Below are 20,783 nucleotides of genomic sequence, written 5' to 3'. Positions count from 1 at the left end.
CATACATATATACATATGCAACATTTGTAAGAAAACATTTTTCATAATGATGTGTAAAAATAAGATAAAAATCCATGCCAAGCTACAGTCTTATCTTTGAGACCTAACGTACATTATGGAATATGTTACACAGACTTTAGGATTCGGTGCAAGTGATTCGATCGTAGCAAATAAATATGGTGTGGAGATATGGCCACGGTTGATCAACACATTGTGCAACATGCCCAGCGAACCCGAGTTTGATTGGCAGCCATGGCTAATATTAGTGGCGAAGTGATATTTTAACATGCTCCGCCCCCCACCCCACCCCTGCCCTTCACCAACACCAAACCACACTGACCAGTTTGAAGTATGGCCAAAACAACCTCAATGACTGACACGGCACGGGAGGCCTTCATCCAGCAGTGGCTTGATATAAAGAGCTGAGATTTATTATGATATTTATTACTAAGTGATAAATGTGACTCCGTGCTTCCAATAACTCATTCTCAAACCATTTTTACACTCAATATATACTTCAAATATTGTTTGCGCACTTATATATAGCTTTAAAGTATCATGTCCTTGTTTTTTTAATACATAAAAAACCATTAACTTATCGCTTTCTCGCGTAACATTTTAAAGTACTCGTTTTTTTCATCCTATTTCGAAGCTGCTTTGTGGCGTGCGTAAATGTAAACACTGTCTTCTTAGCTCTTGTGTTAACTGATGCATGTGTGTGCTTTGTTTCTATAGTTTTATATTCTAATTTTTCTGCGTGCAGGTATAAAAGCAGTGCAAACACAAATATTTTTTCATCTTTCAGCATAAAACGTAAAACAGCTTTTGGCATCCGTCAGGAAAATTGTGTCCAATGAAAATAAACATGTATTTCCTCTCGTTTCTTTCACATCTTAAATAGACCTGCTAATGACTTTGTAAACCATAGAGCTTTCAGTTATTTTGGCGATAATTACACCAGAATTTTTTCATTCAGTAATTTTGCGACAATCCAAATCAAATCGCCACATTTTTTGACAGTTATCTGCTTGGGTATAAATTGTGGACGGTTTTTTCAAGATAACTCAATGATTAACGCAAGTCTGAGTTCTGAATACCAAAAACCCAATCTGACTTTCTGTGCTGTATCTGCACCAAACACAGGAGTTGGAAAGCAAAGTAGCAACATATCTCACGAGCCATCTGCGCTGCCAAAGCTGCCCTTTAGGAATGTATGGGATTGAAATGTGGTCTTAAATTTCATGTGTTTTTGACCAGTTGTCACAATATCGGCATTTGAATCGCACCGTGTTCGCAGGACTGATCGCTTAAGAGCACACGGGTGTAAAAAGGTTTTTGCGGAGTAACAGTCTTTGCTTTTCACTGCTCTTTGATTGATCGGTCAACTTGTTGTCCTAAGTTTTTATCGTACTTACATATTCCTTTGAAGTTGAACATTGTAAGTCACACGCCAAAGTGCAGAATTTAGATATAAGTGTGCGTGCTTATTGAATATGCTGTTTTTTAATCCTTGAGATCAACGCTCCGATGACTTTGTTTCAGTGCAATATGTGAACTCTGGCTCGGGCGTATGACAGAGGAGAGAGAGCCCATTTTAGGCCGAGTTTGCGGGTGGCTTTTGGCAAATCATTTCACATCAAAGCCCCCACTTGAAAGGTTATGGAAATGGCAGAGCCTCTGGGAGGTTATTAATTGAGAGAAAAGAAGATTGCCAAAGGCCATTCAAGGGCCTCTTGGCTCGAGAGAGGCTCAGTGCGACAATTGTGAGGTCACCCTGCATTGGAGTAATTGAGACGGGAAAGCCTGCAGGGCCACACACGCCCGCGAGTCCCCATCCCATTCATCGCCAGGATAGACTCAAAAGGGCAGTGCCTAACGTGCGCTTGACGCTCACCATGGGCGCAGGGAGGGAAGGGGGGGGGTAAGCGAACGCAGAACCTCGCAGTGTTTAAAACAATGCGGATGAAGTCAACGTTAGGAGAAGACCTACATATTTCACATGTGGCATTTCAGAGCCGGGTGTACGAAACACAAGCACAAGTTCACCCTCTCACCCCTCTCAACCCCGTCGCTCCCCCTTCCCCTGCTCCTTTCCCCCCCCCACCTCCCCAAGCCCTACCGCACCTTTTCCCCACCACCATCACCAATACCCTCCTCACTTTTCCTGCTCAAATACGAGTCCATCAAAGCTACATAAGCCGTAGGCAGTGACCCGTTGGTTGAGCAGCTCGGCCAAACCTCTGGTTCTCATGTCTGAACATAATAGTCGGACATTACAAGCGACGTGTTCTGGACTCAATTAACATCTTGCGGTCGTTACGCCAGAAAGAAAGTCCAATAAATAAATGGTGTGTGTGTACTTTTTTTTACTGCTTAGCAGGCCAATTAAATTTTGCAATTGTAAAACGTACAACTTTTTTGAACTTGTACTAGAGAGCCCTTGTAACAAAAAAAGAATCCCGTTTAACACAAAAACGCCTACATATGTTCCCAGCTGCACTGCATTCCAGACATGGCAATTACATGCGAGAAGCACCTCCAGAAAACCAGTTCCACTCTTAGCACACGACAGCGTTTTCTCTCGCAGAACGCTTAACGCAATTTAGGCTTACGCATCATTTTTTACTTTGCTATTTTATCGTCGTAATGAATGTACGGTGCTTTTTAGAATCCACTGCCGGATTAATCTCCATGCGCATGTCTGCCATAGAGTTTGTTTGATTTGATCGAAACTTCACCATGCTGGTCAGTGTGGGATTAGTCAGAAAGTGCTTTCTCCTCAGGACCAGTTCACATTTCACTTGCCGTTGATTATTGGCAATGTCCCAGAGTCAAAGCTGTCAGGTTCATCATGCGGAGGGCTAACCACTGCGGCACCACTCCACACTTAACCTAAGAATGTGTATGTTTAGTTTTTTTCGGTAAAGTCACGTAGGTAAAGCATTAAAATTAATATAAAATAAAAATCACGACGTTTCGGAGGCAACACAAGCTTCCGTCTTCAGGTGGATTTTTATTTTACTTTTTATTAATTTAAATTTTTTACCTACATGACTTTACCGGAAAAAAAACTAAGAATATGAATCCTTGCAGTCACGAAAGCTACAAATCTAGAATTATATATACACACTCACGCATTAATTTACTACTAATTTTCGAGTTGCTACTTCATTAAACGTTCACTTAAAATGGCAGGTAAACAAATAATAACAGTTCATAATAAAGGTTTTTGGGTTAGATCGCGTTATTTATAAATGTGTCGTAACCCTCCACCACCCGACACGGCCAAACAGTAAAAAATGTGTCACGTTGACAAAAGACAAATAGTTCACTACTTTAGCCCACTGGTGTGTTGAATCCACAGCATTTGCAATTGTAAATTGTAAATGCTGTGGATTCACTGGGCTATTTGTCTTTTGTCAACGTGACACTTTTTTTACTGATTGGCAGTCTCGGGTGGTGGAGGGTTACGACACATTTATAAATAACGCGATCTAACCCAAAAACCTTTATTATGAATAATATTGGTCGCGAAAGCCTACTACGTGTTAAACTAAATAATAAAAGCTTTGCCTTTTATTGTCACTGAAAGGAAAGAAAAGTCTCGACATTTTTCCTGACGGGCTTTCTTCATGAAAGTGGTATTTAACACCTTTATCATCATTATGATGATATAACCCATTGTGGAATTTACCACAATGCAGTTGTAGCGGCCTGCTATAACATTATGGTGCAATAACGCCAGTAACAGAATGCGCTTGTTCCGTGCCATCGGCGAACTTGGGCGAGTTACGTTTTTTCCGTTGTGCAGCGTGCGGTGCGTGACTTAGAAATCGTAGCCGACTTACCTAATGCCAGGCCTTGATTGTTGCGATACGAACTCTGAAGCTGATTTTTTTTTTCATCCAAACCGTACGCTAAAGCTTCGTTTCATAAATCACTTGCGTGGCTTTTTCTGAAGGAAGAAAAAAATGAGCGTGTTTATTTTGGAGTCCTTTTCAAGCCGAAAAGGCCTGTTCATTTGTTCCCATAGTCGTGTTGCTCTCGCATCGCCCTCATTGTAAATTGTTGCCATACCCGCGCGGAACCCCCCCCCCCCCCCGGAATGATTCACGTTGTTTCGACGGAGTCGTGCCGCTGGTTTTCAGGATTCGCCGCAGTACGAAGATTTGTCGTACGACACAGCGGGCCACGATAATCGTCCCGTTGTGCAAAATATCGTCTTTATATCGACAAATTTGAGTGAACAAACACGATAACTGAAAATAGCTATACTGCCCATTAAACAGACGAGTTTTCATGCCTCACAAGTCTAAGTAACGAAGTAAGCCTGGACTATAGTGTTTAGTTCGATTTTTTTTTTATGGAACTTGGCAGCATTATAAGTATTATAGATTGTAAAGTTGCAATTGTTTGTAAAACTTATGAAAGGCTCATGCCACATGATCTATAGTATAGTAAATCTATAGTTGAAAAGCTAAAGAAAAATACTTTTCTTGGAAAAAGAGCTTCACATAACAACAATAAAAAATACAAAATATGATTCCAAAATATTTGGAAACTGGTTGGGGGGTAATTTTTATGTATATAATATTTTTAAAATGTATATCAATCATTGTGAAACATCGCTGAATTATGAAAAAGATTAACTGGCGATGTGGCTATGGGTTAGGATTGCATTTCACCCCTGAACCCATAGATTATCCCTTAACCAAACACCAGCGTTCATTTTAGAGATTCTTAGCAGACCAACAGGCTTGTCCTACAGAAGTTACAAATGTGTTATCTAATCGCCCGAGGCACATCGCAGTGATTGGTATCACTGCTTCGTGGTGTTATGTTTGTGGGATGTGAGAATCTATATTTGGAGCATCCAGCTCATTATGGATGTGCCTAGTAATTCGGTAAACCTGAAGTCTCATTGCCTAACTGCTTCTTTTAAATGTATTAATCCGTAACATATTATCCATTGCAGTTGAGCTAATGGCAGCAGTCCTTTATTTATTTCTTGCGCATATCTGCTTATTTATTTACGAGCCCAATCCTCCGGTTTAAACATTTCACCGGAGCTCGCTTGTGAGTCTTTAGATGTTGCTTACTGCCAAGAAAGGGGCCGTGTCACCGGGTGTGTCATTAGTACGTGCAGAGGGAGATGCCACGCTTTTCCTGATTGCCACAGTAATTGGCACAACCCAGGGTGCGCAAGCACTCATTTGGTCAAAGTGACTTTGATAACACAGATCCCTTGCAGTTTATGACTCCAGTTAAAATAGTTACATGGGGGTGGGAGATAATAACAAAAAATAAAAATCTATGTTTAGGTGACTCGTACAGCTAAAACGTAAGTGTTACGTGACTTCATAGTTCCTGCATGTGCGGTACGGCGGATGTGCGTGGAAATTTAAACTCCCTTGAGGTATTGTGCAATGCGGAATGTGTTCGGACAGATATATTTGACAGGTAAAACAGGCCCGGGGATTCTAAGATGTCTGAGATGAGGCCTGAACAGAAACCAAACGAAAAGATGTGCGTGGCGGGCGCCGCGCGGTGAAATTAAAAACAGGAGGCCTCGTGTGAGACACTCTTGTCTGATAACTCGATACAGACAGGCTGGAAGGAAATTAATTCACTTGAACAAACAATAGCTCCAGATAAAACCGCATCTGTTATTCCCTCGACGCTGCCTTGCGCTGAGACAGGTTTACGGTGCCTCTGGTGTTTTTTGCTACCTCCGGTGTAAATACATGTGTTTGCTGTTAGTTTGGGGGGGGTTGGGCGGAATGGCAAAAATAAAAGATAAAGGTGAATGCCAAATTCATAAACAAGTCCTAATTGATGGAACTGACTGTTGGTACAAAATAATTGCTACGTTCAACACATAACAGCCGAAATTGGGCATTGTACAATCAGATATTAAAAACGGGAAGAAAAAAAAGGTTGAAATGCCAAAAATTCTTGCTTTGAAGTTGTTGTTATATTAATATTTTAAATAAACACAGCACACGCAGTTTCCCAGCGACTGCTGTAATTTTTCGTAATGAGTTTGATGGCATCTCCGGTTTTCTGATCTCAAAGCTGGAATGAAGGTGACGCAGAATATAAAGCATATTTAACGTGCATTTAAAATTCAATCGACATTTATAAATACACACTCTCTCGCACTGCGTATACAATTTATTATATATATAAATGTCATGTTTGGCGGGTAAGCTGCATCTTAACTTGCGGGCACTAGCGAGTTAACGGAGGAAGTTGACCGTTAGAGAATTGTCTTTTTTTATAGTTGTGAAATATAGGGACGCTCTGCGATGTTGCGTTAACGCACACACGTCACAGTTGTCAACAAACTGAGCCCAAATTGGATATACGACTTGAAAGGCGCAAGGCTGCGTGAGCGTCCCAATGCTCGTTCACTTAGAACGCTCCTTTCATGGTTAATATCTTAAATGTGTGCTGCACCTGTGTAGAAGTTAAAAAAAAAACCGACCAAACCACCAGCCAACAAAGTATCTCTCTGTTAAAGCCGTTCGGTACACCTCAAGGATGTGGCGGTATCTCACGCTCTTCGATTGTACGTCCAACTTGGGCCTGATATTGTTGACAACTGTGATGCAATCGCACGTCAGAAAGTAGAACCCACGTCGCCTTGCATCTCGCCGCCACTCACATTCGCACAGTTGGTTACGTGCGGTGAGAAATAAATTCAACAAATATACATTCCATGTATGTATGATTCAGAGTATAGCATTCAAAGTGTGTATATATATACAGAGGTTCGTTCTGAGTTTTCACATAAAATATGTTGGAGTCCATCCATTATCATGTGGCAGCATTTGTTTAAGCAAGCCAACACTTGACCCGTTTTGGCCTTCTGGTTCTCATCAGCACTCAGTCTTGTTAAATAAATGCTGCTTTGTTACCATTCGCAAGAGCACACCATTTAAACTGGGCCCTGTTCAATGCAAAGAGTATAATGTGAGGCCTCACGATTTATGTGGACTCGAATTATGACTCTTAAGTAATATTTGTCATACTTTATTTGTTTTAAGTTTTGCTGTCTGGCTGGCTGGCATATGGGCAGCCAATTGCGCGGTGGTAACGTTACTCCGCAGATGTGCGCGGTGAGCCGGGTTCGTGCGTCAAGCTGACGTCGCCCCACCCAGCCCTCCACCCTGGCCATGTATCTCGTGTAAATACGCGGGCAGTGCTAGTATAATTCAATTACATTTTAATCGGTGTTGATTACATAATATGTATATTTTATGGATTGGAACCACAAGGTCCTTGATAAAGAAAATGGAACAAAAGCTGAGATGTGCACAAAGAAGCATGAAGAAGAGCGCAGGCCTGGATTTACAGCGACAGACAGGAACACAAAAAAACCTAAGAATATGAATAGGAACACATGCATCAAATAACAAATGCAAGTTGAAGAAAAAAAAAGATGGAACAAAGCACTTATTCATCTTCTTGGTTCTTTCGGTAAAGTCACGTAGAAGGGAAATAATAAAAATAAAACATAATAAAATACAATTCTCGCGACGTTTCGGCCACAACGCAAGCAGCCGTCCTCAGGTGAAGAACAGGTCTTTCAGACGCTGTCTTTCCGACAGACCTGTTCTTCACCTGAGGACGGCTGCTTGCGTTGTGGCCGAAACGTCGTGAGAATTGTATTTTATTATGTTTTATTTTTATTATTTTATTATTTCCCTTCTACGTGACTTTACCGAAAGAACCAAGAAGATTAATCCCTGCAGTCACGAAAGCTTTAAATCGAAATTTAAAGCACTTATTATTGTTGTGCAACTGGCCGCCTAAATATTACGATTTGTGACCTTTAAAATGGAAGTATCACTTCAAAGCAGAGGCATTCAATTTTAACCTGATGAGGAACGATAGAGTCCAGTTGAAGCTGAAAGAAGATGATGAATGTTAGTATTTAATAACTCAGGTGGCCGGGTACATAGTGCTGTGCGCTAAGCACTGCGCCACTGCCTCACCACAATTGGTGGTAGAAACTTTTACTGTCCACATTCCACCGTACTGATTTTCTCTTGAAGCAGTGTCATTGCGGAAGGGCATTTTAAGTTTGTCAGGAGGGCATTCCAAACTCACAAGCTATGTTTATTATTCCGTTAAATTTGTACGTGTGTACGAGTACAAAAAAAATGCTCATTCTGCTTAGCCATATATTTCAGGACACCTGTAAAGAAAAAGAAATGTAATCTCACACAAGTTTTCCGATTGGAATTGTTAAAGGATACTTTTAAGTCTCGTCTTAAAACACGTCTCATTTATTGTTTTATTTTTATTATTGTATTATTTCCCTTCTACGTGACTTTACCGAAAGAACCAAGAACATAAATCCCTGCAGTCACGGAAGCTTTACATCGAAATTTACGTCTCATTAAGTCAGTTTATTCTATTTAGCTTCTCTGTCTCTCTTGGCCTTTCCTTATCCTTGTTCTAACAAAGTGCCTCGAGAGATGAGTGGAAGGCGCCTTGCAAATAAATGTAAATTATTATTAAGGAGCAGCCAGGGGCAATGACTTGTTCATGCCACTGCTGATGGAAGGGCCTGAACGGGAGAGAGCTCTCTAGAGCTCCTTTCGAGGATAATTTAGGCCTACTCTTCTATGCTGCCTTGAAAGAGGTAGGCGAACTCGCACGTACGCGACCTGCCGATCAACTACCTTGAAACATTTTAAACGAACAAAACTAAATAATAATAAAATATACTTTGGTCAATTTGTTTAAACAACATTGAACATTCAAGCCCCATCTCTCACCATTCATTATCAGCCTCGCCTGTAGGTGTTTGTTTTCTGTTGTTTTTGTATCTGTGCTCACACGCCAATGGAGCCAGGGTCACGCTGCACTAAGGTCGCATAGCATTCCTTTTCGCACCTTCTCTGTCACGTCCACCCACCGTGTCCGAGTTTGCGTCAAGTCTCGTAAACGCCGAACAATCGCCAAAATAGAACTCCACCTTCAGGCCCATTCAGCTTTACATCTGTTGGATCACATTAAGGGACTTTTTAAATGTTTTCTTGCTTATATTCCACCCTGGTTGCAACAACAAAAAAATCCAAGTAGAATAACAGAAAGTGGTTAAGCATTTCCATCTCTGAACCGTGGGCGCACTGGAGCCAAAACAATGTTCTTGCAATAAAGTTTGTGGGAATATGAAAACATTTTCCATATTTGTATGAGAGCTGCCCATCAGATAGCGTCTTGGACAGTAGCAAGCGGCAGATTCCGAAGCCTGATGTTGGCGCACTTTCCTGGCTGGTGCGAACTTCATATGGCATGTTTTTCCAAAACGATGTTTGCAGGCCGGAGAAATCCACAAGCTGCGTTGGCCCTTGCGGTCTCGGCACTAACACAATGCATCGTTTGTTCCATCCGTGTCCCTGAACTCAATTAAAGTTGTTTCCTAAATAAAGAAAGCGAGCAAGACTTTTTGGTGCAATGTTTGAGAAAAAGGTCGTTATCGTGAGAGCGAACGTAGGCGCTCTCCACTCCGCTGAGGTGGTCACGTCTGGAAAGAAGGCACGTGTAAACAAGTCGCTCTTTGGTGCAATGGAGACATATGTTCGTGCGTACCAAAGGGCCACATCGAACTGAAAGCTCGAGTATTAAATCAGAAGTGTCGCCTCCGATGTATTTAATACAACGACAAGGGGGAATGAGTTTGCATAGGATATCTTCTCGGCGGGATGGGACATGGCAACAATCTCCTGCTGGTTTAATGAGACCAGCACGGAGATCGTAGCGTGATTCTATTTAATTGGCCAATTCCTCGCACTTAACTGAAGCCCCGTGTCTGCGATGAAGTTTGATGTCTCAATAAAAGTGCAGCGCTCGCTGAGCTCCAGACCCCGACCTGAAGAATAATGAAGCTTTTGTTGACCTAGAATCAATGCCGTAACTCTTCCTTTGGCGGGAACGTGGCATTTGTGCTCTTGCACGAGGCCTTCTGTCGATGGGCTCTTAAATTCCAGCACGCCGCTTGCAAAACTGCAAATTTAGACTTTTAAGGATAAAAAAAAAATTGGTGTGTTCAGATTTTGGGTTATGCAGAGGTTTAACCCCTGGATGATTCCCCTTTTCCTTTGAAATGAGACAATGCCACGGAAATTCCCAAATTCGCGAAGGCATGGTGTCATTATAAAAGGCAATTGGAATGTTAAACATCAAGAACTGCTTTGATATCTGGATTTAAAGTTTTCGTGACTGCAGGGATTCATCTTCTTGGTTCTTTCGGTAAAGTCACGTAGAATGGAAATAATAAAATAAGAAAAATAAAACATAATAAAATAATTATCACGACGTTTCGGCCACAACGCAAGCAGCCGTCCTCAGGTGAAGAACAGGTCTGTCTTCTCCTGTTCTGTCGAGAAGACAAACCTGTTCTTCACCTGAGGACGGCTGAAACGTCGTGAGAATTATTTTATTATTTCCATTCTACGTGACTTTACCGAAAGAACCAAGAAGATGCTTTGATATCGTAGAAACAATTGCTGAACACGTTTACTTTTATTCTGGAATTTTCTGCAACTAAAACCTGATTTATTTTACCTTTGTATATTAGTCAGGATAGGTTTATCAATTAATCTTCGAATGGAAATCTTTTCACATTATGCTTTCAGAAATTTCAGTTTTTCCGACCAACTGCATAATCAGTTCTGTTTGTGACGAAAGGTCGCAGTTTCCCCTCTGCCCTGGCTAGCGGCAATTGCCACGAACGTTTTAATTCCATACGTACAAATGTTTAATTTAAGTTAATTCTGTTTAACCAGGTGGGAATTCATGAAACTAAGATGAGTCTCATTTGCAAGAATGACCTGGGGCATTAGTCTACCAAGTGAGGAGCAATGATGATTCCTATTTATATTCCCGAAATGAGTAATTTGCAGGTTATTAGAAATTTGGCCAATTTTGACCATGACGCTGCTTTACTCTTTCGAATTGCGCCAGTGGATCTTTAACGTCCACTGGGAGCAGACGGCACGTAGTATTATTATCATCGTTGTCACAAGCGCACTAATAATCGGGGCGGCCACTGGTTTGAACCGTGAACCTCCGCAGCAAATGGTGAACGTGCTTCAACTGGACCGCCTCGCCGCAAATGTATTATGAGCCATTTGTTAAGGACCGTGTCAAATATTTTCAGCATGAGGAAAATGGCTCTTTTTTTTTTTCATGTGCACCCATACAATGTTATCCCACATACGTTCGATACAATGTAGATTTACACAGGGTTTGAATGCAACTGTATCTCAAGACACTGTATAGACACGGTGGGCATATTCATTTTCTCGAGAGAGATGGTCGGTCATCGGCGGAAGAGGAGAGGAAAATTGAGCATGGACTTGGGCAGGGAGTCAACAGCACGAGTGTCTGAGGGAAGGGAGTTTCAGACCGGGGGTAGCGGAGGTGAATGAGCGACGTCCCACTGAGCGAACGTTGCCTGGCAGCTTCCAACAAGAATCCACGGTGGCTGGAGCGCTGAGTGATGCGCCAAGGAGAGTGAGATGAGAGAGAGGTAGGAGAGTGTGAAGGGGACTACAGTGAGGTTAGGGGGAAGAGGTCGGACTGCGGTTAGGAGAGTAGAATACGAATAGAGGGGAGAGGTAGGAGAGCGCGCGAAGGGAAGTAACGTGTGAGATTAGAGTGGAGCGAGACGTGGGCAGGGCCAAGTTTGTGGAGGATCTTGAAGATGCTGAGTGCCATCTTCAAATTGACCTGGGTCTTGCATGCGGGTTGAGAGCCCTGCAACTGGCAACATGAAACAAAGTCACTGCTGCCCCCCCCCCTTCCCGCCTCCTCTCCTCGCTCTGTTCACGTTTTCTGTGTGTGTCCAGATGATTGAGTCACTGCTGGAGGTGCGCACCAACCGGGGCCGGCTGATGCTCTACATCGAGCACCTCACCGAGCTGTGCCGCGAGCGTGACGGCGCCATCCTCGAGGGCTTTCCAGCGCTGCCGGGCGTGGGCAGCACAGGCGACGGGGGCAACGGGGAAACGAGGGCTCAAGAGGGCGAGGAGGAAGACGGAGACGGGGTCGTCACGGAGGAGAGGCTGCGGGCGCTTTCTCCTGACGAGGTGACGCTCCGAGCGTTGCGCTCGAAGCACAGCACATTTTGTTTTTTGTTTGACCAGGTAAGGCCCACTGAGCTATGTAAAGTCTTAATCAGAAGCGACCTGGCCACACATGATGGCTCAACAATGTGGCTCATCACGTGCAAATTAATAGCAGCCAAATAACCTAAATGCACGTTTATAAATTAGTTTGAGCAGTTCTGAGGTGTGCAAATGAACCGGGGCGTGTGCTTCGTGGGAAGATGCAAAACATCTCTCGCAGCACCAGAGGGGAGAGATGTTCAAAATCCATTGTCTTGAGTGGGGTATTTTTTGCGCGCAAAACTCGAGCTTGTAATGTCCCGCGAAGACTTTCCCGTTTCCTGGCGCAGCGCGCTTTTACCGATGATCTGTGAATAAGAGCGTCGCATCTCATCGGATTCCTCGTGTCTGAACGAAGATTCCGATTCTGAGCTCAAACAAAAAGAGGACGATCCTGGGAAAATCAGGACAGGTGGCCAACCAACTGCAGTCGTTTGGGGAGTCTCTGCTGCAGGGCTGTCTGTTGGCATCGTTTCATTTGCCTTTGTGTTTCGACGTTCCTTTGGCCTTTCATTCGGGTTAATGTTTATCCTTGAGTAAGGGTCTCTGGTTAGCGTCGCCGCAATAAACGCTAAAAAAACCACCCACGCAGTGACATTAATAGGGGCAAGGGGAGTATATTCCTTACCGTATCGGAAGATTAGACACAAGTGTTCTGATCTCTTGGCCGCCGCCGCACACGCTCGTATTATAACCAGTGTGCCCACAACGTCTCAAAAAGCACTATGATTGCAGTAAAATAAACAATCGCATCCCGGTTAGGATTTGTTTAAAGACCGCAGGCACATACAGTGAGCCGAGGCAAACATTTACTCGTGCCTGGGTAAAGCTGACCCCCCCCCCCACCGCCGTGTTGAATGTGGGCTCTGAAGTGGCGTTTTCTACAAGGGGCCTCAAAAGCCCCCTTCCCCCCCCTTGCCCTAGCCTAGCCCCAAACAGGTGCGGCGACGAGGCGGCATTCCTGTGACGGGAGAGCGGCGGGGAGAGGGACTTATCACAGGGGACGAGTGCAGGCCGTTCACTCAGTCGCTAATTAATGAGGCAGCATTCCACGTGGAAAACGGCACCCGGGAAGTGGAGGGGGGGGGGGAAACGCGCTCGGCGTGCGGCGGCAAACGGAGGCGCATGGTGCGCGTTATGTCACAATTGTGTTGGCGGAGTGGGCGCGTGTGCACGTTTTGTTTGTGCGCGCGCCCGTGTGTGCGTTTGGGTGTTTGTGCGTGTGCTCGCCTCGGCGGCGGCGCGGTGCCAGAAGTTACTTATTGTTAAATCGCACACCATGGGGCGAAGGTAATGCCATGCGGGCTGATCTGCAGATACTAATTTGTGGCGTGTGGGTGGGTCACCTGTCAATTGCGGTTTGATATCTGATGCAGATAAAGGCCAGCCGGAGATAGACGGCACGGATAATGGCACACGGAGGAGCCTGGGAACTCGCCCGTTCCTAACTGCCTCGTACAGACGTCGCATTTGTTTTTTGGGGGGCTTTGCGCTCGTAAATGGGGGTGTAATTACATAATTGCGAAGAATTTAATGAAGCCCTCACCATCCTGTGGAAGGACAGGGCTTTCCCCTGGTAATTGTTTCAGATAAACTGCTGGGCCCATTGTGATGAATCGCTTTCGGCAAGGTTTATTGCACGTGTTAGGGTGAACGGTTGTCTACACTATAAAGCACGGCAGGTTGTCCGCATTATAACCCACTTCCCTCCAATGCTCCAAATACAGTGCAGATATATGAATTAGACCCATTATATTTCATGCAAACCAATGCTACTGAAGTTGCAGAGTTTTGATACTGCAATCTCGGAAAGCAGTTTTTTTTTTGGGGCGGGGGGCTTTTCAAAGTAATTTCAATGCATTTCCAAGTTTAGACAACACATTTATTTAAAACAAACCTGCCAAATAGTGGCAAATCTGGGTAGAATGACAAATCGTTTTTAAGACTTAACAGTTCCCCCAGCCCGGTCCCCAAGTTAACACGTTCCACGGGCACACACTAAGTGGGCCCTCTGCCTCTCGTCAATTTTTCTCCTTCCACTCGGGAATTTATTATGTAATGTCAACAAAGCGCGCGGGCCGGTTAACGCCGCGCGAAGGTTTGGCGAACGTTAAACAGCAGGACGCTTGCGAGGCATGCCTGCGCAGATGTCGTCGGTGAGCCAAGGATGGCCGACGCAGCGGCCGATTAAAAGGACTTTGCAATTAGCCTCCGCACTGGCGACGGAGCTGAAGGGTCTTTGGGTTTACACGCAGTCTCTTAACGGTACAGACAATACCAGCCAGCCAAGATAAATTGTTTACAGCTGGGGATTGTGTAATCCCGGCTCAGCGAGGGCTAGCGCACGTGTGTGTGTGTGCGCGCGTGCGCGTGCTTGCAGTGTTGTGGCTGGTCACTCAGCTCTCACAATGCACAGAGCGGCTCTTCAGCTGTTGAATACAACTCGCAACAATTAATCACTGGGGCTTATCACGTTCTCGGAAGGGATTGAATTGTTGTAAATTGCCTTCAGTGCCACCGCTTCTCGTCCCCCTCCTACACTCACCGCTTGGGCCCTCTCTCCCTCGCTTCACACTGTGGCGATTGGTTTTTTAATAAACCTGGGGCTTGTCAGAAAAAAATGCACGACTTAATTTGCAGATTGATATTTTTTGTTTATTTCACTGACAAGGTGATACATTTTACGACGTAAAAATACATATCTATTTTCAAGCTGTTTGTGGGCGTAGGTGTATTGTGGTATGTGTATGTCAAATTATTTCTCACTTTAATATGTTTGGCCTCTCTTCCCAATTACGCCTACATTTAATCCAATTAGTTTTTGAGGCTATCTAAAACGGAGGTGTGTGGTGGCTGTGGTGGCTGTGGTGGTAGTGGCAGAGTGGTTACTGCATTATGCTATGAACCTCGTCTGGAGTGTGAGTGACAGTTATAGTGAAGTATGGTCAGACAACTCCAGTGGCTGACACTTCATGGAGAGGGCTTCATCCAGCAATGGGTTCGTTATTGGTTGTGAATTAGCACGGTTGGCTACGTACGTTGCGAAAGAAATTCAACGTACATATAAACATTCTTTTTTAATAATTATTTTGGCCAAAACAAGAGAAAAAAATGTATGTTGTAGTGCTGTGGTAATCATTACTTTTGAAACATCACACATTTTTTTAATAAATGCAAATATAAATAAAACATTTTCATGATTATATTTGTTCACGAGAGGTCACAATGTGCAATGGACATATGCACTGGTGACCTTGGAAGCCACTGGGTTCTCACAACAGAAATCAGCGAGAACACGGTATCAGTGATATGATCCTAACTGGGATCACAGCTCACAACACAGCTCTGCCTTATGGGTATTTGAGATTTCGACCACTGCTTTAACTTGATAATTGTATCCATTTTATATCTGACCAGTTATGGGAACGTTGAATCACTGATTTGGCTGAGGAGGAATTGAGAAGCTTTCTTTTACTTTACTGTAAAGCCATATTCGCCTCTGAACTGTTACCACTGCAGTACAAGGCGTGAGTTCAGCTGATATTGGAAGACTTGGGACACGTCTGAGGTAGAGTTCTGAGTTCCTACCAGACATTGATTAATATAATTCAATTGAATGCAGTTTCATTTTTTGTCGATCCTGTGCTCACTGATTCAATCCAACCATTATTTTATATTGCTACTACCATGGTTTTTGTTCTTACGTGAACGTCATGCGTTGGCATCTCCACTTATATTTCGATTTAAAGCTTTCGTGACTGCAGGAATTCATATTCTTGGTTCTTTCGGTAAATTCACGTAGAAGGGAAATAATAAAATAATAAAAATTAAACTATTTAATTATCACGACGTTTCGATTGCAACACAAGCAATCGTCATCAGGTGTGAAAACCACAGCAGGAAAATTTTCTTGACTTTACCGAAAGGACCAAGAATATGTCCACTTATCTCAAGGACTTTTCGAACCACGTCTGACTGTTTCCTCTCGTCCGCCATGTTTTTTGCCATGTTGCAAGATGCAAAACTTCTACTTCTCATTTGACTTGGGAATTTTTGTTCATCCCTTTTTCCAAGTTCACCTACCCTTTCTCATGTCAAAGAATTACCAATAACGTCTTGAATGCTGCAATGTTGATATTGTTCCAAGTCCCCTGCTTTGGAACTCCATCCCATTGTCTCTCATCCGAAGTTGCTGTGAATGGAGAAAGAAGGTAAAGGGGCAGCCCTGCATTTTGCTTGACCACACCACTGCTGGCAGAAGGAGCTCTAGAGAGCCCCTTTCGAGGCTATTTTGGCCTAATCTTCCACACTGGTCGCCTCCGATTAGCACGTTTGGCTACCCACAGTGAGAAAAATAAATTCAATATACATACAGACATGTTGGAAAAGGCAGGAGTACTTACACTTTACCCCATCACACGCAACCTGCCGATCGACTTAACTGTGGTGCACTCATTTACACTGCTGGAAGATTGAACCTACAGCCCCTGGATTGCAATTCCAGTGCGCTAACCATTACATCACGGCAACATCCATAGACCCTTATAACCTTGTTCAATTCCAGAAACGTGTTAGTCATTATATTGTTGTACTATCAATAGCGCTCGCCGTTGCTGGCCGCTTTGCATTGTAGACTTCTGGGCCTGTGCTCAGCAACTTCGATGTTAAAAAAAATCCTAACAAAGCCCTCTCAAGGCTGCAGTTTAGCAGCTGCGGGGAAGAAACACGCTCGCCTGGTAGGTGCGCGGACAGACGTGCGGAGTTCAAGGCAGGTTCCGCAAGTGTCACGGGCAATTTCAGACAACGCCTGCCCACAAACCCAACACGGGCGGCTGAAGATATCACTCCCCCTCCCACCCCCCCCCACTCCCTGTCGAAGTGCAAAGCTTTGCCGCATCCCCCATGGAGCCCGGATCTCACCCTCTCAGATTTCCACCTCGCTCTCCCCGATGAAGGAGGCACGGCCCAGACGGGACCGCTGCCCGAGTGACAATGCAGTGAAGGATGGTGGCTGTGCATGGCGTGCAGCGGCCCAAATAATTCCACACGGGAGGCGTCCGCACGCTCTGTCTCGCTTTGGGGAAGGGGAGGGGGGGGGTGCCTCTTTAGTGCGGCCAGGAGGCTACGTGGGAAAGGTGCTGACTGTTCTGTCTGTCTATCTCCGATGTAATTGATGCTCACGCGCTTAGTTCGCGCGTGCATTTGATCGTTAATTTATGGCGCTCTCAAAGTGCTCGTGTGTTCCCGTGCTGGAATTAGTCATTTGGTGGTGATAATGTCTGTTGGTGGACCAATTCTACATTACCATATCAGGAAGAAGTCACGGGATGATAATTCAATATTACCCACCGTCTCCTTCTTAAATGCAAACAGGAAAATTACTCACTGGCTTTTGTCCTGTTTCTTTACATAAATATGAAATTGTGGGAGGTGGAGTGGTGGCGTAGTGGTATCTGCACCGGTTCTGTGACACCCTTAATCAAGCAGTGGATTGACAGCTGTCTATTAATGTATGAAGATTTAGTAATTATATTGAAGCCGAAGAAAATCCTCCCCATTTAGTCTCAAAGACAGGCATACATCACACGTTCTTGTACAGAACACCCACACGCGTGGTTACGTACGCCCGCATGCAAACGCTCGCCGCATAGGCGTTTACGATGCGGCGCCACGGTGGCGAGATGTTATCTCCCTCGCCTGGTATGCAAGAGGTCGTGGGTTCGATCCCGACCCTGGCGCCTGTGTATTTGGAGTTTGCATGTTCTCCTTGTGGTCGCGTCGACTTTCCTCCGGGACCTCCGGTTTTTCCCTCCACATTTAGAAACGTTGCTTTTTAGATTATTTGGCTGCTATAAATTTCCATGGAATAAGCCACTTCGTTGAGCTATCATTTGTGGCCAGGTTGCTTCTGAAAAAGAGCTATATAGCTCAGTGGGCCTTACCTGGTAAAAGCAAAAAATTTGTTCAGTTTATAGTTTAGTATAGATTCGCACCACATTTGTATGTGGATACAGAGCAGGGTGGTGAATGGGAAGGGTGCCGGCAGGTTCGTATGCTCGGACACGTGGAATGCAGCAGGCCAATTCTCACCTGCCCCTAGACCATGTAAACTCAACGTGGGGGGGGGGGGGCCGGACATGCGGGCTCCCTGACCTGACACACGCTATCTGCGCACATCCTAAGTGGTGCGCGACAACTGTATATAACAACCGCCGCACATCAAAAGGGCAAGGCAGGGATCAAGTGCAGGTTGCTTGGTTCAAGCCCTGTCAATAGGCCTCGCCCATTAATGGTGATGTGCACGTTTGGGCGAACATGCACCCGCACGCGTATATGCCTAAACATAAAAAAATATATCTCCTCTCTGCGTTCAGTGAGCGCAACTCTGAAGATATCGTATGCCCCATTCAAACTTTTAATAAGGCAGTTGCCTCAGTGGTTAGCACTATTTCCTAAATGTATTTTTGACAGTTTAATTGACACTTGACATTGCTCGTATATATGTATAGTGCTTTTCCATGTAGTTTTCAACCTGCTATGAGTTTAGAGTGGTTGTGAATAAGCTCTTTAGCTTATAAAAGGACTTTTCCATGGACAATTTGAGCTGAACTTGCACAAGTGGTTCTTATTATGAAAATGTACAACAATTTTCCATTATTAAAATATTTGAAGCACATTCTCAGCCGTTTCATTACTTAAAAAAATACATTTCCTGCAGGCAATGTGGAATGGTAATATTAAATAAATGTTTATAGCATTATGTCCTGCACAATTACATTGTTGTCCAGCCAGCAATGTGTGTGCATAATATAGTGTATCTATTGCACACAAAGACAGACACATATCCTCCCATATTACAGACTTTTGGGGCATGTGCTGCTAGCGAGTACCTATTAAGGCCGGCGCAGCACACTTCAGGGTGGGGTCGCCAGCACCACGCACGGCCGCCTTTATCTCCAAATCTTTGGAAATGAACACACAACACCAAGTGTTCATTTAAGGTTGAATGGACCTCGAAGAGGCCCCAGGACCGGTTCAGATATGAGTGGGAATCGAATACAGGCCGCCGGGTTAGTAGCGCAGTTCGTTAACCACTGCACTACCACTCCCCGAGTAAAATTTATCTCTCACTCTGAAAGGAGGGTAACAACATTTGGAGCGGCTGCTTAACGCGCACACATCCGTGTGTTTGTTTCTTCCAAACGTTTGGCCATTTACCTTCGCTAAAGCTGAACATGTGTTGGAAGTTTAGAAAAAAAAACATGGAACACTTGTGGATTCCAGCACGATTTCCTGCAATGCCTTTTCACCTTTCTCAGATTTCAGGGGTAAAGCATCTGATACACAAGGCAGGTTGTGATCAGTGGTTTGTTGGCAGCTCCGAAGAGCCACCAAGGCTTTACATTCCCACCGGAGTTATGCTTCAAAAGTTACGGCACGTAATGTGTGTGTGCAAGAGATTTTTGTTGTTGTTTAGTTTTTGTTCCGCAAAACAAAAGAAATGTCTCCAAACTACATCACGCAAATTCCACGGCCAAAACGTGAGAATCACGCTTGCAAAAACTGCAAACGGCCCGCTGAAGCCGGAGAGCACTCGAAGGCAATCAAGAACAGCATACGGTGTTGGCAACTAGCGCCAAAATTCTATTGAGCTTTTTTTTTATTTCCCCCCCGCATCTTAAGTCATCAGCCAAAATCAACCCAAGTGCAGAGTTTATTGCTAAAAATTGCCACAAGACTTAGTTAAGACATAAAACCAATCCTTTCATCGCACACGCGATCATTATGAAATGCTTTGATTTTAATATATTGCATTGGGCTCAGCTCAATACTTGTCAAATCCTGTTTTGACATTCCAACTTTGAGGCACGATGTTATTTTGGCAGGCCTGGCTTCTGAGCCCACAAGAAGGGGAGAGAAAGAGAACTTTTTATTTTATTTTAAACGAAGGAGCCGAAACGAACGGGCAGGCATCAAGCCTCAAAATGCGCAGGCAGGGTGCAGCAGGCGGCGGGCGAGATGCAGCGCTCCAGATGGCAGTCATCAGCCAGCCCCGCAGCTTTCGCGCTTGCCTGATTTACAGCTTAATTAGTCACGAGCCTGCATCGCACCTGCACGTCGACGCATAAAGCTTCCCTCGGAAAGATGAGCCCAGGGCACCCACGACACTCCGGGGGTGGGGGCGGGCGGGGGATGCAGGGGGAGGCTCCACACGCCCGTGGAGGGCTGAGCCGATCGTCGGGGTGCCGCTAACTTGCGCGCGCGGGAAAACACGGAATGTAATCGGTCGCTGGGCGCACGAGGAAATATTGAGAGGTTGCTTTGCCCGTCGGGGCCAATCTGTCGCTCGCGGAGTGGCATCGCGCGCAGGCTTCAATCTAAGAGAGCAGCGTGGAGTTTTCGCCCCTCTTCCGTGTGTCCCGCGGCTCGCTTTCATTGCGTCCAATGCCAAGCTCTTCTCCGGGGCCTCGTGGTAATGGCTCGTTTCTCAAGCTCGCGTAGGACTCTTGGTCATTTGATTGCCTTGGTGTGTTCCACTGCGCAGCACTAAAACAAAAACACATGGCAGCCAGAGACCGCTATCAGGTTGCAGTTTTG

General features: G+C 44.7%; 1 protein-coding gene across 7 annotated transcripts in view; it reads left to right on the top strand.

Moving 5' to 3' along the window:
* The window catches only part of LOC144730080 (ERC protein 2-like), a 180,191-nt gene that overhangs the window by 134,101 nt on the left and 25,307 nt on the right, over positions 1–20,783 (top strand). For 6 of the 7 annotated variants that reach the window (XM_078610611.1, XM_078610610.1, XM_078610609.1 and 3 more), the window contains one exon: positions 11,868–12,107. In XM_078610611.1, the coding sequence (XP_078466737.1) occupies positions 11,868–12,107 (240 nt within the window). Of the gene's footprint in view, positions 1–11,867; positions 12,108–20,783 lie in introns of those variants that run through there. The other variant, XM_078610618.1, reaches the window with a different exon arrangement.

Source organism: Lampetra planeri, chromosome 34 (genome assembly GCF_965212315.1).
Source record: "Lampetra planeri chromosome 34, kcLamPlan1.2.h2, whole genome shotgun sequence".
Classification (NCBI taxonomy): Eukaryota; Metazoa; Chordata; class Hyperoartia; order Petromyzontiformes; family Petromyzontidae; genus Lampetra; species Lampetra planeri.
The sequence above is the reverse complement of the archived record's forward strand: the minus strand, read 5'-3'. Positions and strand labels throughout refer to the sequence as shown.